Source organism: Hyla sarda, chromosome 9, assembly GCF_029499605.1.
Source record: "Hyla sarda isolate aHylSar1 chromosome 9, aHylSar1.hap1, whole genome shotgun sequence".
Taxonomy (NCBI): Eukaryota; Metazoa; Chordata; class Amphibia; order Anura; family Hylidae; genus Hyla; species Hyla sarda.
In genome coordinates, this window is record NC_079197.1 from 15,721,374 (window position 1) to 15,738,834 (window position 17,461).

General features: G+C 42.6%; 1 protein-coding gene across 1 annotated transcript in view; it reads left to right on the plus strand.

Annotated features, from left to right (window-relative positions):
* Window positions 1–17,461, plus strand: part of FGD1 (FYVE, RhoGEF and PH domain containing 1) — a 187,949-nt gene that overhangs the window by 153,132 nt on the left and 17,356 nt on the right. Inside the window, exons 9-12 of the mRNA XM_056537762.1 lie at window positions 8,279–8,368; window positions 10,185–10,333; window positions 11,311–11,467; window positions 16,261–16,399. Of these exons, the coding sequence (XP_056393737.1) occupies window positions 8,279–8,368; window positions 10,185–10,333; window positions 11,311–11,467; window positions 16,261–16,399 (535 nt within the window). The remainder of the gene's footprint in view (window positions 1–8,278; window positions 8,369–10,184; window positions 10,334–11,310; window positions 11,468–16,260; window positions 16,400–17,461) is intronic.

Sequence of the window (17,461 nt, forward strand, 5' to 3'; positions counted from 1 at the left end):
TCACGACCATCTGTGCGTAGCGGGTCCCTAACCTTAAAATGGCATAGTGCCAGGTGGCGATCATTGCCGCCGTGATGCCAGTGCCCATAGTGGCACATCAGCCCCAATGCTGCTTAAAGGGGTACTCCGGTGGAAAACCTTTGTGTATATATATATATATATATATATATATATATATATATATATATATTTTTTTTTTTTTTTAAATCAACTGGTGGCAGAAAGTGAAACAGATTTGTAAATTACTTCTATTAAAAAAATCTTAACCCTTCCAGTACTTATTAGCTGCTGAATACTACAGAGGAAATGATTTTCTTTTTGGAACACAGAGCTCTCTGCTGACATCTCTGTCCATTTTAGGAACTGCCCAGAGCAGCATATGTTTGCTATGGGAATTTTCTCCTATGTCAGCAGAGAGCTCTGTATTCCAAAAAGAGAAAATAATTTCCTCTGTAGTATTCAGCAGCTAATAAGTACTGTAAGGAATAAGATTTTTGAATGAAAGTAATTTACAAATCTGTTTAACTTTCTGGCACCAGTTGTTTAAAAAAACATAATTATTTCCACCGGAGTACCCCTTTAACCTAGCCCCAGTCTTTGGGCTGTGCCACCCCACAGACAGGGCACCACAGCAGCAAGGGCTGCCACACAACACCACACCAGTGTGAACAGATGACAAAGCTCACTCCCCATGTGCTCCCAGTCAGAGGACTGGGAGACTGCCAGGGACAGAGCCCTTTTGCAGCATTATTATTAATGCCCATAGTCATGTACAGTATCCCACTCCATGCCATGTCATATAGGGATTAGAGATGAGCGAACTTACAGTAAATTCGATTCGGCACAAACTTCTCGGCTCGGCAGTTGCTGACTTATCCTGCATAAATTAGTTCAGCTTTCAGGTGCACCGGTGGGCTGGAAAAGGTGGATACAGTCCTAGGAAAGAGTCTCCTAGTACTGGATCAACCTTTTCCAGCCCACGGGAGCACCTGAAAGCTGAACTAATTTACGCAGGATAAGTCATCAACTGCTGAGCCGAGAAGTTCGTGACGAATCGAATTTACTGTAAGTTCGCTCATCTCTAATAGGGATCCTGAAAGTTTTTAGGACATATATGAACATCATAGATATGGGGTTTCTCACTCCAGACTCCCCACTCCAGAATGTCACTCTGGCGGACTAGATCCATGTATGTGTTACATGGCAGCCGATGATCTGAATGGCTGCCATGTAATACTACATTTTCCCCGCAGGGAGTTTTTCTCAGAAATTAATGTTAAATGCCACGATTGTTATTGTCTGAGAAATAAAATAAAAAAAATTGTGGTGAATTCTAAAACAGAATGTTTCCCACATAGGAAATTATTCATATCAGGCTCACGATCTCTTCATGTATGTTTGCTCATTTTGACCACGTGCTGTGGGAATGCTACGAAGGTGCCAGATCAAATGCCGACATCTAATGGATAAAGGCAAAAGGTCCTGGGCGAATTCCCATAAAAATAGAAATTCCTTTATTAAGTATACATAAAAATTACTGGCAGGGGGCAACCCAGGGTCAGGAAACAGACTGACACATTTCTAGACATGTACGCTCTTAGTCATTTTCCTTTCTACATTCAAAAGTACAACTAGTCCTACAAAAAAAACAGTCCCCCCCCCCCCCCCAGATGGTTCTGTCGATAGAAAAATACTGCTCTAAAGAGAAACATAAACTTAAAGGGGTACTCCGGTGGAAAACTTATTTATTTTTATTTTTTTAAATCAATTGGTGCCAGAAAGTTAAACAGATTTGTAAATTAAAATTCTATTAAAAAAAAATCTTAATCCTTCTAGTACTTATGAGCTGCCGAAGTTGAGTTGTTCTTTTCTGTCTAAGTGCTCTCTGGTGACACGTGTCTCAGGAACCGCCCAGTTTAGGCGAAATCCCCATAGCAAATCTCTTCTACTCTGTGCAGTTCCCGAGACAAGCAGAGATGTCAGCAGAGAGCACTGTTGCCAGACAGAAAACAAAAACTCAACTTCAGCAGCTGATAATTAATGAAAGGATTAAGATTTTAGCTGCTGAATACTACAGAGGAAATTCTTTTCTTTTTGGAACACACAGCTCTCTGCTGACATCATGACCACAGTGCTCTCTGCTGACACCTCTGTCCATTTTGAGAACTGTCCAGAGTAGGAGAAAATCCCCATAGAAAACATGTGCTGCTCTGGACAGTTCTTAAAATGGCCAGAGATGTAAGCAGAGAACACTGTGTTCCAAAAAGAAAAGAATTTCCTCTGTAGTATTCAGCAGCTAATAAGTACTGGAAGGATTAAGATTTTTTTAATACAAGTAATTTACAAATCTGTTTAACTTTCTGGCACCAGTTGATTTAAAAAAAGAAAAAAAAACCTTTTCCACCGGAGTACCCCTTTAAATCAGCTACAACATTAAGGGGTTAAGGGAATGTGTCAGCTGCAACTCACGTTCCAATCTGCTGACACTGTTTTATATAGCTGTTAGGGCAAGAAGATACATGGTACCTCTTACATATCTTATCATATCTGTCTATAATTTGGAAGAATGCTTTTATTGTCTGGTGCTAGGTGTCAATAAGGGAATGGACCCTGAAGTGCTGAGGGTTCGGATGTCTCCTCACACTGGGACGTCTCCTCACCCTCCAATCTCTGTCCCTTCTTGATTGAAAGTCGAGATTTAGAAACATAGCTCAGTACTGGAAGCCGAGCCCTGTTTCCAAATATCGTTCATGTGCTGTACAAACAAATTGTGTGAGATTGGAAACAGGGCTTGGCTTCCAGCACTGAAGCTTGCTTCCAAATCTCAACTTTCATTTAAGGGTGCGTTCCCACAGGGCGTATACGCAGCGTATTTGACGCTGCGCAAATTTTACGGCAGCAGCAGGAAATACGCTGCGTATCCCTTGCTCACTCTACACACAGGGCTTTCCGCCGGCAGCCCTATGTGTGTAGTGAGTTTTGGAGGCGGGGCCGCGCGTCACAGACACGCAGGCACACGACCACGCCTCCAAAACTCACTGCACACATAGGGCTGCCGGCGGAAAGCCCTGTGTGTATAGTGAGCAAGGGATACGCAGCGTATTTCCCGCTGCTGCCGTAAAATTTGCGCAGCGTCAAATACGCTGCGTATACGCCCTGTGGGAACGCACCCTTAAGGGTACTCCACTGCTCAGCGTTAGGAACAAACTTCCAACCGCTAGCGCAGGCGCCGGGAGCTCGTAAGGTTATAGCCCCACCCCCTCAATGCAAGTCTATGGGAGGGGGCGTGACGGATGTCACGCCCCCTCCCATAGACTTGCATTGAGGGGGCGGGGTGTGACATCATGAAGGGGCGGGGCTATGATGTCACGAGCTCCCGGCGCCGGTTCCAGCATTCAGAACAGTCTGTTCCAAACACTGAGAAGCAGAGTACCCCTTTAAGAAGGGATGGGGATAAGAGGGGGAACTAGGAGACAGTCCAGCCCTCAGCACTTCAGGGTCTTGGAAACGCCTCTTTGACACTAGAGAATAAAAGCATTTTTTACATTATGGAAGCACAGATGGATATATAAAAAGGACCAAGTGCGTCTCTTTGTTCTTACAGTATTTAAGGCTATGTTCACACGGCAGAATGTCCGTCCGAAATTCTGCATAAATATTTCCACACGGACTTGTTGCAGCAGCAGAGTCCCATTGATCTAAATGAGATTTTGCTGCTCTGTTCACATAGCAGAATTTCCTGATTCTGCCGTGTGAACTTGTTCAATGTTTTTGTGGATTCCTCTTGGGAATCCATTGCTGTCTATGAGACGGCGCATTTCCAATCGCTCCTTGCGCCAGCATGTTCTGCCGTCTGTGGAATGCCCTCCCGGAAAGTTTCTGCGTGGACATTCCACTGTATGAACATAGCCTAGCATTGTCAGCAGTTTGGAACGTGAATCCCTGCTGACTGCTTTAACCCCTTACCACACTTTGACAGTACCACGAGGACCTTGGATAGTAAGCACATCATGGCTTTGCTCGTACAGAGGTAATACCCCAGTGGTCTTCAAACTGTGGCCCTCCAGATGTTGCAAAACTACAATTCCCAGCATGCCCGGACAGCCGTTGGCTGTCCGGGCATGCTGGGAGTTGTAGTTTTGCAACAGCTGGAGGGCCACAGTATGAAGACAGCTGTAATACATCAGGGTGATCGCGTGGTCATAGCCACACCAGCAAGACCACGCATTTATCAGATAAGGGGGGAGAGTTATCAAAACCTGCCCAGAGGACTTGTTAAAAATGAAAGAAGCGATCTGATTGGTTTCTATGGGCAACCCAGCAACTTTTTCCTCTGGACAGCTTTTGATAAATGTCCCCCATAATCTTTATGTAGAGCAGTGTTTCTCAACCAGGGTGCCTCCAGCTGTTGCAAAACTGCAACTTTCAGCAAGTTTGGAATAGTAGTCTTGCAACAGCTGGAGGCACCCTGGTTGGGAAACACTGATGTACAGTAGAGTAATGACACTGCTCCGAGATGCTGATCACTTACAGGCATGTGAGCAGTACTTCATGCCAACTCATGCAGACACATGGTACCAGCTTCTGTCTGAGCACAGGGGCACAGTCCTGCTGGCATAACTGCTGCCATTCCTTCCCTGAAGGCCTTTATCTCCTTCCAGAGCTCTTCAAGCAGTCATGAAGAGATGTGATTAATCCTTACATAATACACTGCCATAGGTGGGGCCCACTAGACGAAACAATGAGTAGCATACTTGTGGGTGAGGTATGCCATATTGTAGAACCATACAGAATAGTATGTTCCACACCGGTGTTTTCCAACCAGGGTGCCTCCAGCTGTTGCAAAACCACAACTCTTAGCATCTCCAGACAGCTGAAGGCGGTCATAAAAATAACATATGAACACCAGCAAGAAAAAGCCAGCAACTCCTCCACTTTTTTGTGGGCAATTGAACCCCACACAGGGTTAAAGGGGTTATCCAGGAAAAAACTTATATATATATATATATATATATATATATATATATATATATATATATATATATGTTTGTGTATATATATATATATATATATATATATATATATATATATATATATATATATAATCTATATCAACTGGCTCCAGAAAGTTAAACAGATTTGTAAATGACTTGTATTAAAAAATCTTCATTCTTCCAATAATTATCAGCTGCTGAAGTTGAGTTGTTCTTTTCTGTCTGACAACTGTGCTCTCTGCTGACATCTCTGCTTGTCTCGGGAACTGCACAGAGTAGAAGAGGTTTGCTATGGGGATTTGCTTCTACTCTGGACAGTTCCCGAGACAGGTGTCGTCAGAGAGCACTTAGACAGAAAAGAACAACTCAACTTCAGCAGCTCATAAGTACTGAAAGGATTACGTTTTTTAAATAGAAGTAATTTACAAATCTGTTTAACTTTCTGGAGCCAGTTGAGATATATATATATATATATATATATATATATATATATATATATATATATATATATATATATATATATATATATAATGTGTGTGTGTATATATATATATATATGTGTGCTGCTGCAATCCTTTTTTTTTTTTTTTATATATATACATATATATATATATATATATATATATATATATATACATATAATACATTTCTTGGAATACCCCTTTAAGTGTAGTAGGATTACAATCCTTCACTTTGCATGTATATTTTAAATGGTTTTAATTGTCTTGTGCTCTTTATTGTGTCCAATAAAATGTATTTGGTTTACTATTTACATTAATTGTTTTGGGTGTGGATCATTACATACTTGCTGGTGTTCACGTACTCTTCTCAGCAGCTGGGTGCACCCTTATATTTCGTATTCTTAGTGGTGCCTTCAGTATATTCATTCATGAAAATAACATACACCAGTGTTTCCCAACCAGTGTGCCTCCAGCTGTTGCAAAACTACCACTCTTTGCATGCTCGACATCCAAAGGTAGTTATTTTAAAAAAATAGCACAGACCAGTGTTTCCCAACCAGGGTTCCTCCATCTGTTGCAAAACTACAACTCCCAGCATGCCCAGACAGCAGTTGGCATTCTGGGAGTTGTAGTTTTGCAACAGCTGGAGGCATGAAACACTGGTCTGTGCTATTTTTTAATAACCAACTTCGGATGTTGAGCATGCTAAGAGTGGTAGTTTTGCAACAGCTGGAGGCACCCTGGTTGGGACACACTGCTCCAGAGGCTGGATGGAACTAGGATTAGTTTATAACTTCTGTACGCTTTGTTTACAGATTATGGCCTAGGGGGGTGCTGTTTGAGCTCAGGATCTATGATGCCAGTCTGTCCCGGGCAGCCGGGGTATATAGCTAAACCCGCCTTCAGATCCTCTGACGCCAACACAGCAGCTTGTTAGTTCAGGAGAATGAGCCGGCAGTGTTATCTGTTGTTGTGTCTAGAGGTCATGTCATACACTCATGTGGAATTACTCATAGGAAATTACTAAAAAATCCAACTGCTAAAGGAACCATTGATAATAGACTCCTATATGACCTCTCCAACGGAGATTCAGAGCGACAATGCCATATATGTACCAATGCCCATCACTTACCATTAGAGATGAGCGAACTTACAGTAAATTCGATTCGTCACGAACTTCTCGGCTCGGCAGTTGATGACTTTTCCTGCATAAATTAGTTCAGCTTTCCGGTGCTCCGGTGGGCTGGAAAAGGTCCGGTGGCCAGCCCACGGGAGCAGCGGGAAAGCTGAACTAATTTATGCAGGAAAAGTCAGCAACCGCCGAGCCGAGAAGTTTGTGACGAATCGAATTTACTGTAAGTTCGCTCATCTCTACTTACCATGTACCATTTATAATACTGACCTCATCTTATAGTACAGTGTTTCCCAACCAGGGTGCTTCCAGCTGTTGCAAAATTACAACTCCCAGCATGCCCGGACAGCCATTGGCTGTCTATTCGTGTTTGCTCCGGGTGTGATTATTGACGATCACGGGGCCGGAGCGTTGGGACGTCAAGGCTTCGCCCCATGTGATGTCACGCTTCGCCCCCCTCAATGCAAACCTATGGGAGGGGGCGTGACAGCTGTGATCGACAGTATATCTGATTATGGTCGATCACAGCTGTCACGCCCCCTCCCATAGGTTTGCATTGAGGGGGGGCGGATCGACGAACACGCTCCGAGGACTGATTTTAAACGGGGTGCGGTGTGCAAGATCACGGGAGTCCCCAGCGGTGGGATCCCCACGATCAGGCATCTTATCCCCTATCCTTTTGGATAGGGGATACGATGTCTAAGCGCCGGAGTACCCCTTTAAGGCTGGGTTCACACTGCAGAATTTCTGAGCAGAATTTCTGCCGGAGATGGAGCCGGCGGCGCTAGGACCGAGCAGACTGCATTGCTGCCCCCCATAGACTGCAATGCATTTCTGGGTGGATCTTTTGGCAGATCTGCTCAGAAATACATTGCCATCTATGGGGACGGCAATGTAGTCCGCGCGGTCCTAGTGCCGCCGACTCGATCTCTGGCAGAAATTCTGCCCAGAAATTCCACAGCATGAACCTAGCCTAATTCTTCCAGTACGTATCAGCTGCTGTATGCTCCAGAAAAAGTTGTGTAGTTCTGTCCAGTCTGACCACAGTGCTCTCTGCTGCCACCTCTGTCCGTGTCAGGAACTGTTCAGGGCAGGAGATGGTTGCTATGGGGATTTGCTTCTGCTCTGGACAGTTCTTGAAACAGACAGAGGTGTCGGCAGAGAGCACTGTGGTTAGACTGGAAGGAACTACACAACGTCTTCTGGAGCATACAACAGCTGATAAGTACTGGAAGGATTCCATTTTTTATATAGAAGTCATTTACAAATCTGGCACCACTTTAATGGACTGTCATGAAATGTGCAGATCCAGGTTTACTAGCAATATAAAAGGCTATTGGCAAATCTGATGGTAGGATATAGGTATATATAGGTACTATGGAGGAGAATTATCAAAACCCGTGCAGAGGAAAAGTTGCCCAGTTGCCCATAGCAACCAATCAGATCGCTTCTTTAATTTTTCAGAGGCCTGAAAGAAGCGATCTGATTGGTTGCTATGGGCAACTGGTCAACTTTTCCTTTAAACAAGTTTTGATAAATCCCCCCCATATGTATACAGTATGTACTATATATATATATATATATATATATATATATATATATATATATATATATATATATATATATATGTGAACTGGTTGTGGCGTATCTTTTGTCCAATATTTATTTCTACCCCGCTTCCTTCTTTACAGTTCACCGCCCGCCACAAAGTTTATAACATCGCAAATGAGTTACTGCAGACGGAGAAGGCGTATGTGTCCCGGTTACATCTCTTGGACAAGGTGAGGAAGACGCTGTGTATAGCTCTAAATCTAGATATCTGCACAATTTAAAGGGGCTATCCAGGAAAAAAACTTATATATATATATCAACTGGCTCCAGAAAGTTAAACAGATTTGTAAATTACTTCTATTAAAAAAAAATATTAATCCTTTCAGTACTTATGAGCTTCTGAAGTTAAGGTTGTTCTTTTCTGTCTAAGTGCTCTCTGATGACACGTGTCTCGGGAACCGCCCAGTTTAGAAGCAAATCCCCATAGCAAACCTCTTCTAAACTGGGCGGTTCCCGAGACACGTGTCATCAGAGAGCACTTAGACAGAAAAGAACAACCTTAACTTCAGAAGCTCATAAGTACTGAAAGGATTAATATTTTTTTTAATAGAAGTAATTTACAAATCTGTTTAACTTTCTGGAGCCAGTTGATAGATAGATAGATAGATATAGAGATATATATATATATATATATATATATATATATATTATATATATAAAAAAAGTTTTTTCCTGGAATATCCCTTTTAACTTCATCAGGGACGTACACTGAGGAGGAGAGGCCATGTTCACACATCAAGTCTATGGCCAGTCTGTGTGATGTCACACATATAATGGGAAATTAAAGGAGCCTATACACCAGTGGTCTCCAACCTGCGGACCTCCAGATGTTGGAAAACTACAACTCCCAGCATGCCCGGACAGCCAACGGCTGTCCGGGCATGCTGGGAGTTGTAGTTTTGCAACATCTGGAGGTCAGCATGTTGAAGACCACTGGTATACAGCTTCAATAGCTGTTAGACAAACTATATTTTGGCTGACAGATGTTTTTCTTTGTCTATGAGGACCTCATAGGAACATGTAGCGCATTCGCCAGGCATTTCACCGTGCGGATGCGCCAATGCCAGTCACTTGTGCAAGCTCCCTACTGCTGGAGGGTAGCCCTGTGTGTCTGCTCGTAGCAGCGGGTTTCCGATACACAAGGCTACCTGGCCACAGCAGAGAGCTGGGAGAGGTAGCTGGTTTCGGCGCATCCGCAGCATGAAAGTGCTGCATATGCGCTACTTGTGACCCTCGCCTGAAGCATACCTGTCATTTCAGGTGACTGTTTAGGATAAGCTGTTGGTGTATATGGGAAGAAGTTTTATTTCTGGCCATTATATGACACTTTTCAGCAGATTTCTGCTTTGCAGGCTCCATCTATAATTTAAAGTTCTCCCAGAGCTGTTGGGTGGAGCTCCCTTCTCCCCCTGCATAGGCTCACATTGCTTGTCTTGCAGACACAAGGCGAAGCTGAGCTGATTTTCAGTAAAAAAAATATTTCAGCAGCAGGAGGGGGTGGAAGGGAAGAAGCTTGATAAGGAGAGAGAAGCATTTTTGTCTTAAAATATATATTACAAAGTTTCTTAGATTTGCTTGTACTAATGATTTATGCAAAGAGTTTTTTTTTAAATAAAAATGCCTGTTTAATGGTAAAAACTAGAGATGAGCGAACTTACAGTAGATTCGATTCGTCACAAACTTCTCGGCTCGGCAGTTGATCACTTATCCTGCGTAAATTAATTCAGCCTTCAGGTGCTCCGGTGGGCTGGAAAAGGTGGATACAGTCCTAGGAAAGAGTCTACTAGGACTGTATCCACCTTTTCCAGCCCACCGGAGCACCTGAAAGCTGAACTAATTTATGCAGGATGTCATCAACTGCCGAGCCGAGAAGTTTGTGACGAATCGAATTTACTGTAAGTTCGCTCATCTCTAGTAGAAACCTTAGATCAATATTTTAGATCTCAGATTTGCTATTGGTTTCACATATGGACTTTTCAATTCCAGGTGTTCTGCGCTCGGCTCCTGGAGGAAGCTACCACGAAGGGCTCATTCCCCGGTGAAGTAGTTATGGGCATTTTCTCCAATATCTGTTCCATCTACTGCTTTCACCAACAGTTTCTACTCCCTGAACTGGAGAAACGCATGCAAGAGTGGTGAGTGGTCAGAAGGGGACAACTCTCCGCCTGTCACAAAAATAAAGCCTCGTTCACATGGCGGAATCCGGCGGAAAAATTCTGCGCGGAAATTCCACTGCAGCAATTGTTTTCAATAGGATTCTGCTGCACTGCACACATGGCGGAATTTCCGTGGTAGATGTTTCTGCCTCGGAAATTCCGATTCCACCCCCGTAGAAATGATTATGAACATGTTAATTTTGTTCTGCAGAATCCGCTCAGAATTGCATTACCGTCTATGGAGATTGTGCATTTCCGAGTGGTCCTAGCACCAGCAGAACAGCAGAATGTCTGCCCATGTTTTCCTGATGGACATTCTGTAGATTTTCTGCGGTGTGAACATAGCTTAAAGGGGTACTCCCGTGGAAAACTTTTTTTTTTTTTTTTAAATCAACTGGTGCCAGAAAGTTAAACAGATTTGTAAATCACTTCTATTAAAAAATCTTAATCCTTCCAGTACTTTTTAGGGGCTGAATACTAAAGAGAAATCCAAAAAAGAAATGCATTTCCTCTGATGTCATGACCATAGTGCTCTCTGCTGACCTCTGCTGTCTATTTTAGGAATTGTCCAGATCAGGAGAAAATCCGCATAGCAAACATATACTGCTCTGGACAGTTCCTAAAATGGACAGCAGAGATCAGCAGAGAGCACTGTGGTCATGACATCAGAGGAAAGGCATTTCTTTTTTGGATTTCTCTTTAGTATACAGCCCCTAAAAAGTACTGGAAGGATTAAGATTTTTTTAATAGAAGGGATTTACAAATCTGTTTAACTTTCTGGCACCAGTTGATTTAAAAAAAAAAAAAATAATAATAGTTTTCCACTGGAGTACCCCTTTAAAACTCACAGGAAGTTGTAGTTTTGCAGCAGCTGGAGATCCATAGGTTGCAGATATTTGTTTTACAGCAAAAAATTTTCCAGTTGAATGAATGTTTCACGTTTGTTTCCCATTTAGGGACAGCAACCCTCGCATTGGGGACATCCTACAGAAATTGGCTCCATTCCTTAAAATGTATGGCGAGTACGTTAAGAACTTTGACAGAGCCATGGAACTGGTGAACACCTGGACGGAGCGCTCATCCCAGTTCAAAACCATCATCCAGGAAGTACAGGTTAGTCTGCAGAACCTTGTTATCTAGGATCAATAAACTCTCTGCAATAAAGACTGCACACATGATACATTCAGGAAATGGGGCATTGCCTCAAGCTCGTGTAGCGTTAAAGGGGTACTTCGGAGGGGAAAAAATGTTTTCGAATGTACTGGTGCCAAAAAATTATACAGATTTGTAAATTAATTCTATTTAAAAATGTTAATCCTTCCAGTACTTATCAGCTGCTGTATATGCTCCAGAGGAAGTTGTGTAGTTCTTTCCAGTCTGACCACAGTGCTCTCTCCTGACACCTCTGTCCGTGTCAGGAACTCTCCGAAGCAGGGGGATTTGGACAGTTCCTGATAGGGACAGAGGTGGCAGCAGAGAGCACTGGGGTCAGACTGGAAAGAACTACACAACTTCCGCTGGAGCATACAGCAGCTAAGTACTGGAAGGATTAAGATTTTTATATAGACGTAATGTACAATTCTGTGTAACTTTCCAGCACCAGTTGATTTGAAAATATCTTTTCCCCCCGGAGTACCCCTTTAAAAGAGGTTGTCTTACTTTTCACCATGGGTTCAGCTTCTAAATCTCAAGGTGAACAGCTGTTACTACAGAGGAAATGTAGTTTGGCATGGGTGACATTCAAATGATACTGTCAAAGCCCCTGTGACTACCTAAAGCAGTGTCTCCCAACCAGGGTGCCTCCAGCTGTTGCAAAACTACAACTCCTAGCAGGCCCGGACAGCCGAAGGCTGTCCGGGCCTGCTAGGAGTTGTAGTTTTGCAACAGCTGGAGGCACCTTGGTTGGGAATCACTAAGTTAGATATTCGCTATGGATGCTGGTTGTACCGATCACTGAGCTTTCTTCGATGGCCGCCAGTAATTATGATATATTTTTCTATAAAATTAAAAAAAATTCCGAAACAAGTCGCCTGTATTAAAGGGGTTCTCCGGTGGAAATGTATTTATTTATTTATTTTAAATCAACTGGTGCCAGAAAGTTAAACAGATTTGTATATGACTTCTATTAAAAAAAAATCTTAATCCTTCCAGTACTTATTAGCTGCTGAATACTACAGAGGAAATTATTTTTCTTTTTGGAACACAGTGCTCTCTGCTGACATCACGAGCACAGTGCTCTCTGCTGACATCTCTGTCCATTTTAGGAACCGTTCAGAGCAGCATATGTTTGCTATGGGGATTTTCTCCTACTCTGGACATTTCCTAAAATGGCCTGAGATGTCAGCAGAGAGCGCTGTGGTCATGATGTCAGCAGAGAGCTCTGTGTTCAAAAAAAAAAAGAATTTCCTCTGTAGTATTCAGCAGCTAATAAGTACTGGAAGGATTAAGATTTTTTTTATTGAAATAATTTACAAATCTGTTAAACTTTCTGGCAACAGCTGATTTAAAAAAAATAATAATAATAATAATTTTACACCGGAGTACCCCTTTAAACCCCATATGTGGCTTCTCCTGCCAAGCCATCATGATGATATATCAAACAATGAGATGCAAACTGCATTAATAAATCTATCTGCAGCCTAGGGAGTTTTTCCTCCCATTTTATTTTATGACCAATAATTACCAGATGCGGAGATTGGAGGGGAAGGAGGAATTTTTGGCTCTTTTTGTAAAGACGCGGAGCTGGTGAACTTCCTCTTAACCCGTGTAAACTGGATGTCCCGGGGACAGATAACTCCGCCATCTCTGGGATCAGTCGGCCTCGTACCGTGCGACTACTTCACAATGAGTTAAATGTCACCGGCGTCTTCCGTAATTAGAAGGAGGACGACTGAAGGTGGCCTGTGGTGCGGAGGTGGGTGAGGCCCGAAATTCCTTAGGCCCTGTAAACCAAAGCTGCCGTTCCCACAATAACGACTACACTATAATTTATTCACATTTCCTGTCTTGTTGAAATAGAAAAAAGCAATGTATTTGAGGGCGTGTTTCTGGTTTTCCATACAAAATACAAAAAATTAAAAAAAAACAAATTTTTATATGTAAACTCACAATGGCCTCAGGTTACAATATTTTCGGTCTTTTCTGGACCATTGTAACTTGAATCCAGACTCGCCATACAATGTACAGACAGTCCAGATCTGTGATACGTCAATGGCCGGAAGATCTGACCAATCAGAATGGACATTTCACTGGTAAAGCCCCTGTATTACTGAAGTGTATGCACTGAGTGGTGTCTGGTAGCGCCCCCTACAGTACAGGGAGGTATTACATGTTCTGTACTACTCTTTACCTGTATTACTGAAGTGTATGCACTGACTGGTGTCTGGTAGCGCCCCCTACAGTACAGGGAGGTATTACATGTTCTGTACTACTCTTTACCTGTATTACTGAAGTGTATGCACTGACTGGTGTCTGGTAGCGCCCCTTACAGTACAGGGAGGTATTACATGTTGTGTACTCTTTACCTGTATTACTGAAGTGTATGCACTGACTGGTGTCTGGTAGCGCCCCCTACAGTACAGGGAGGTATTATATGTTCTGTACTACTCTTTACCTGTATTACTGAAGTGTATGCACTGACTGGTGTCTGGTAGCGCCCCCTACAGTACAGGGAGGTATTACATGTTTTGTACTCTTTACCTGTATTACTGAAGTGTATGCACTGACTGGTGTCTGGTAGCGCCCCCTACAGTACAGGGAGGTATTACATGTTCTGTACTACTCTTTACCTGTATTACTGAAGTGTATGCACTGACTGGTGTCTGGTAGCGCCCCCTACAGTACAGGGAGGTATTACATGTTTTGTACTCTTTACCTGTATTACTGAAGTGTATGCATTGACTGGTGTCTGGTAGCGCCCCCTACAGTACAGGGAGGTATTACATGTTCTGTACTCTTTACCTGTACCAGGGTTAGCTGCTCCTTTGGACACCAGGTGAGGGCGACTCAATGTTACTTTTTTAGGACACTGTGTACTGTACAGGACCCTGAAGAAGCTCCCGTCCTCTATACTCTAAGGGTACTGTAAGCTGTAATCACGTATTCACACTTACAGTATCCTGAACATATTTGAGGCGCAGGATCTGGAGCTGCAGATTTTATGCTGCAGAGTTGAATGTGAACGGAATGACTCAACATAGCATTAAATCTGCAGCTTCAAATCCTGCGCATCGGATATGCACAGGATACTGGATGTGTGGATATACTTACTCTAAGGGTACTTTCACACTGCTTAATCTCCACTCGATTCCATCCGACAAAATACTTTGGCGGTAGGACCGTGCGGCGCAGTGCCATCACCATTGACGGCTATGCAGTGCTCTCGGACATGAACGTGTTCTTTCTTTGCGCAGATGAATTTCGGCAGCAGAATTGTCCGTCGATGAAATTTCTCAGTGTGAACGGGTCCGCGGAAAACTCATTCACACTAATGTTAATGTTTACTGTGCGTAATTCCGGAATTATCCAGTGTGAACATACCCTAAGGATACTCTAAGCTGTAAAATCACTGTCTGTGTAGAGGATACTGTATGTGTGAATAGACTCTTTTGATAAGTATTTCTATTTATTTCAAAAAAAAAATCTAGCCCCCCCCACAGTTGCCTTTTGGAGCCTGTTAACAATACTAAATATAATCTATAACAGTGGTCTTCAACCTGCGGACCTCCAGATGTTGTGAAACTACAACTCCTAGCATGCCCGGACAGCCAACGGCTGTCCGGGCATGCTAGGAGTTGTAGTTTCGCAACATCTGGAGGTCCGCAGGTTGGAGACCACTGATCTATAACATGCTTATGGGGCCCGGACTATTGCAGAACAGGCTGTAGCCTGTTGTAGTCCCCTCCCTGCCCGAGCCTCTTACATCTCCGTCAAAAAGACCCAAGAATGGCTGTATACACAGAGATTGAGGCCCTTGTATACATATATATCTCTGTATACAAATATACATTATCCATACATTAAGGGGGTTATCCAGGAAAAAACTTTATATATCTATATATATATATATATATATATATATATATATATATATATATATATATATAATCTCAACTGGCTCCAGAAAGTTAAACAGATTTGTAAATTACTTCTATTAAAAAATCTTAATCCTTTCAGTACTTATGAGCTTCTGAAGTTAAGGTTGTTCTTTTCTGTCTAAGTGCTCTCTGATGACACGTGTCTCGGGAACCACCCAGTTTAGAAGAGGTTTGCTATGGGGATTTGCTTCTAAACTGGGCGGTTCCCGAGACAGGTGTCATCAGAGAGCACTTAGACAGAAAAGAACAACCTTAACTTCAGAAGCTCATAAGTACTGAAAGGATTAATATTTTTTTTTAATAGAAGTAATTTACAAATCTGTTTTAACTTTCTGGAGCCAGTTGATATATAAAAAAAAAAAAAAGTTTTTTCCTGGAATACCCCTTTAACTTCATCAGGGACGTACACTGAGGAGGAGAGGTCCTAGGCCATGTTCACACATCAAGTCTATGGCCAGTCTGTGTGATGTCACACATATGATGGGGAATTAAAGGAGCCTATACACCAGTGGTCTCCAACCTGCGGACCTCCAGATGTTGCAAAACTACAACTCCCAGCATGCCCGGACAGCCAACGGCTGTCCGGGCATGCTGGGAGTTGTAGTTTCGCACCATCTGGAGGTCCGCAGGTTGGAGACCACTGATCTATAACATGCCTATGGGGCCCGGACTATTGTAGAACAGGCTGTAGCCTGTTGTAGTCCCCTCCCTGCCCGAGCCTCTTCGTCAAAAAGACCCGAGAATGGCTGTATACACAGAGATTGAGGCCCTTGTATACATATATACATTGTGATGTGCTTTGTGTTTCAGAAGGAGGAGGCCTGTGGTAACCTGACATTACAACACCACATGCTGGAGCCTGTCCAGAGGATTCCACGTTATGAGCTTCTCCTCAAGGATTATCTCCAGAAACTGTCGGAGGATTCCAGAGACCGGAGGGACGCAGAAAGTATGTTACCCGAGCCAGGGATGGGCACGTCCTACAAAATAAGGGGTCTCCACATGAAACTTAAAGGGGTTATCCAGGAAAAAAAACTTTTTTTTTTTTTTATAAATCAACTGGCTCCAGAAAGATTTGTAAATTCCTTCTATTAAAAAAAAAATCTTAATCCCTTCAGTACTTATGAGCTGCTGAAGTTGAGTTGTTCTTTTCTGTCTAAGTGCTCTCTGGTGACACGTGTCTCGGGAACCGCCCAGTTTGACGAAATCCCCCATAGCAAATCTCTTCTACTCTGTGCAGTTCCCGAGACAAGCAGAGATGTCAGCAGAGAGCACTGTTGCCAGACAGAAAGCAACAACTCAACTTCAGCAGCTGATAATTAACCCCTTAAGGACCGGAGGTTTTTACGTTTTTGCATTTTCGTTTTTTGCTCCTTGCCTTTAAAAAATCATAACTCTTTCAAATTTACACCTAAAAATCCATATGATGGCTTATTTTTTGCGCCACCAATTCTACTTTGTAATGACGTCAGTCATTTTGCCCAAAAATCTATGGTGAAGCGGGAAAAAAAATCATTGTGCGACAAAATTGAAAAAAAAAAACGCTGTTTTGTAACTTTTGGGGGCTTCCGTTTCTACGTAGTACATTTTTCGGTAAAAATGACACCTGATATGTATTCTGTAGGTCCATACAATTAAAATGATACCCTACTTATATAGGTTTGATTTTGTCGGACTTCTGGAAAAAATCATAACTACATGCAGGAAAATTAATACGTTTAAAATTGTCATCTTCTGACCCCTATAACTTTTTTATTTTTCCGTGTATGGGGCGGTATGAGGGCTCATTTTTTGCGCCGTGATCTGAAGTTTTTAACGGTACCATTTTTGCATTGATAGGACTTATTGATCACTTTTTATTCATTTTTAAATGATATAAAAAGTGACCAAAAATGCACTATTTTGGACTTTGGAATTTTTTTGCGCGCACGCCATTGACCGAGCGGTTTAATTAATGATATATTTTTATAATTCGGACATTTCCGCACGCGGTGATACCACATATGTTTAT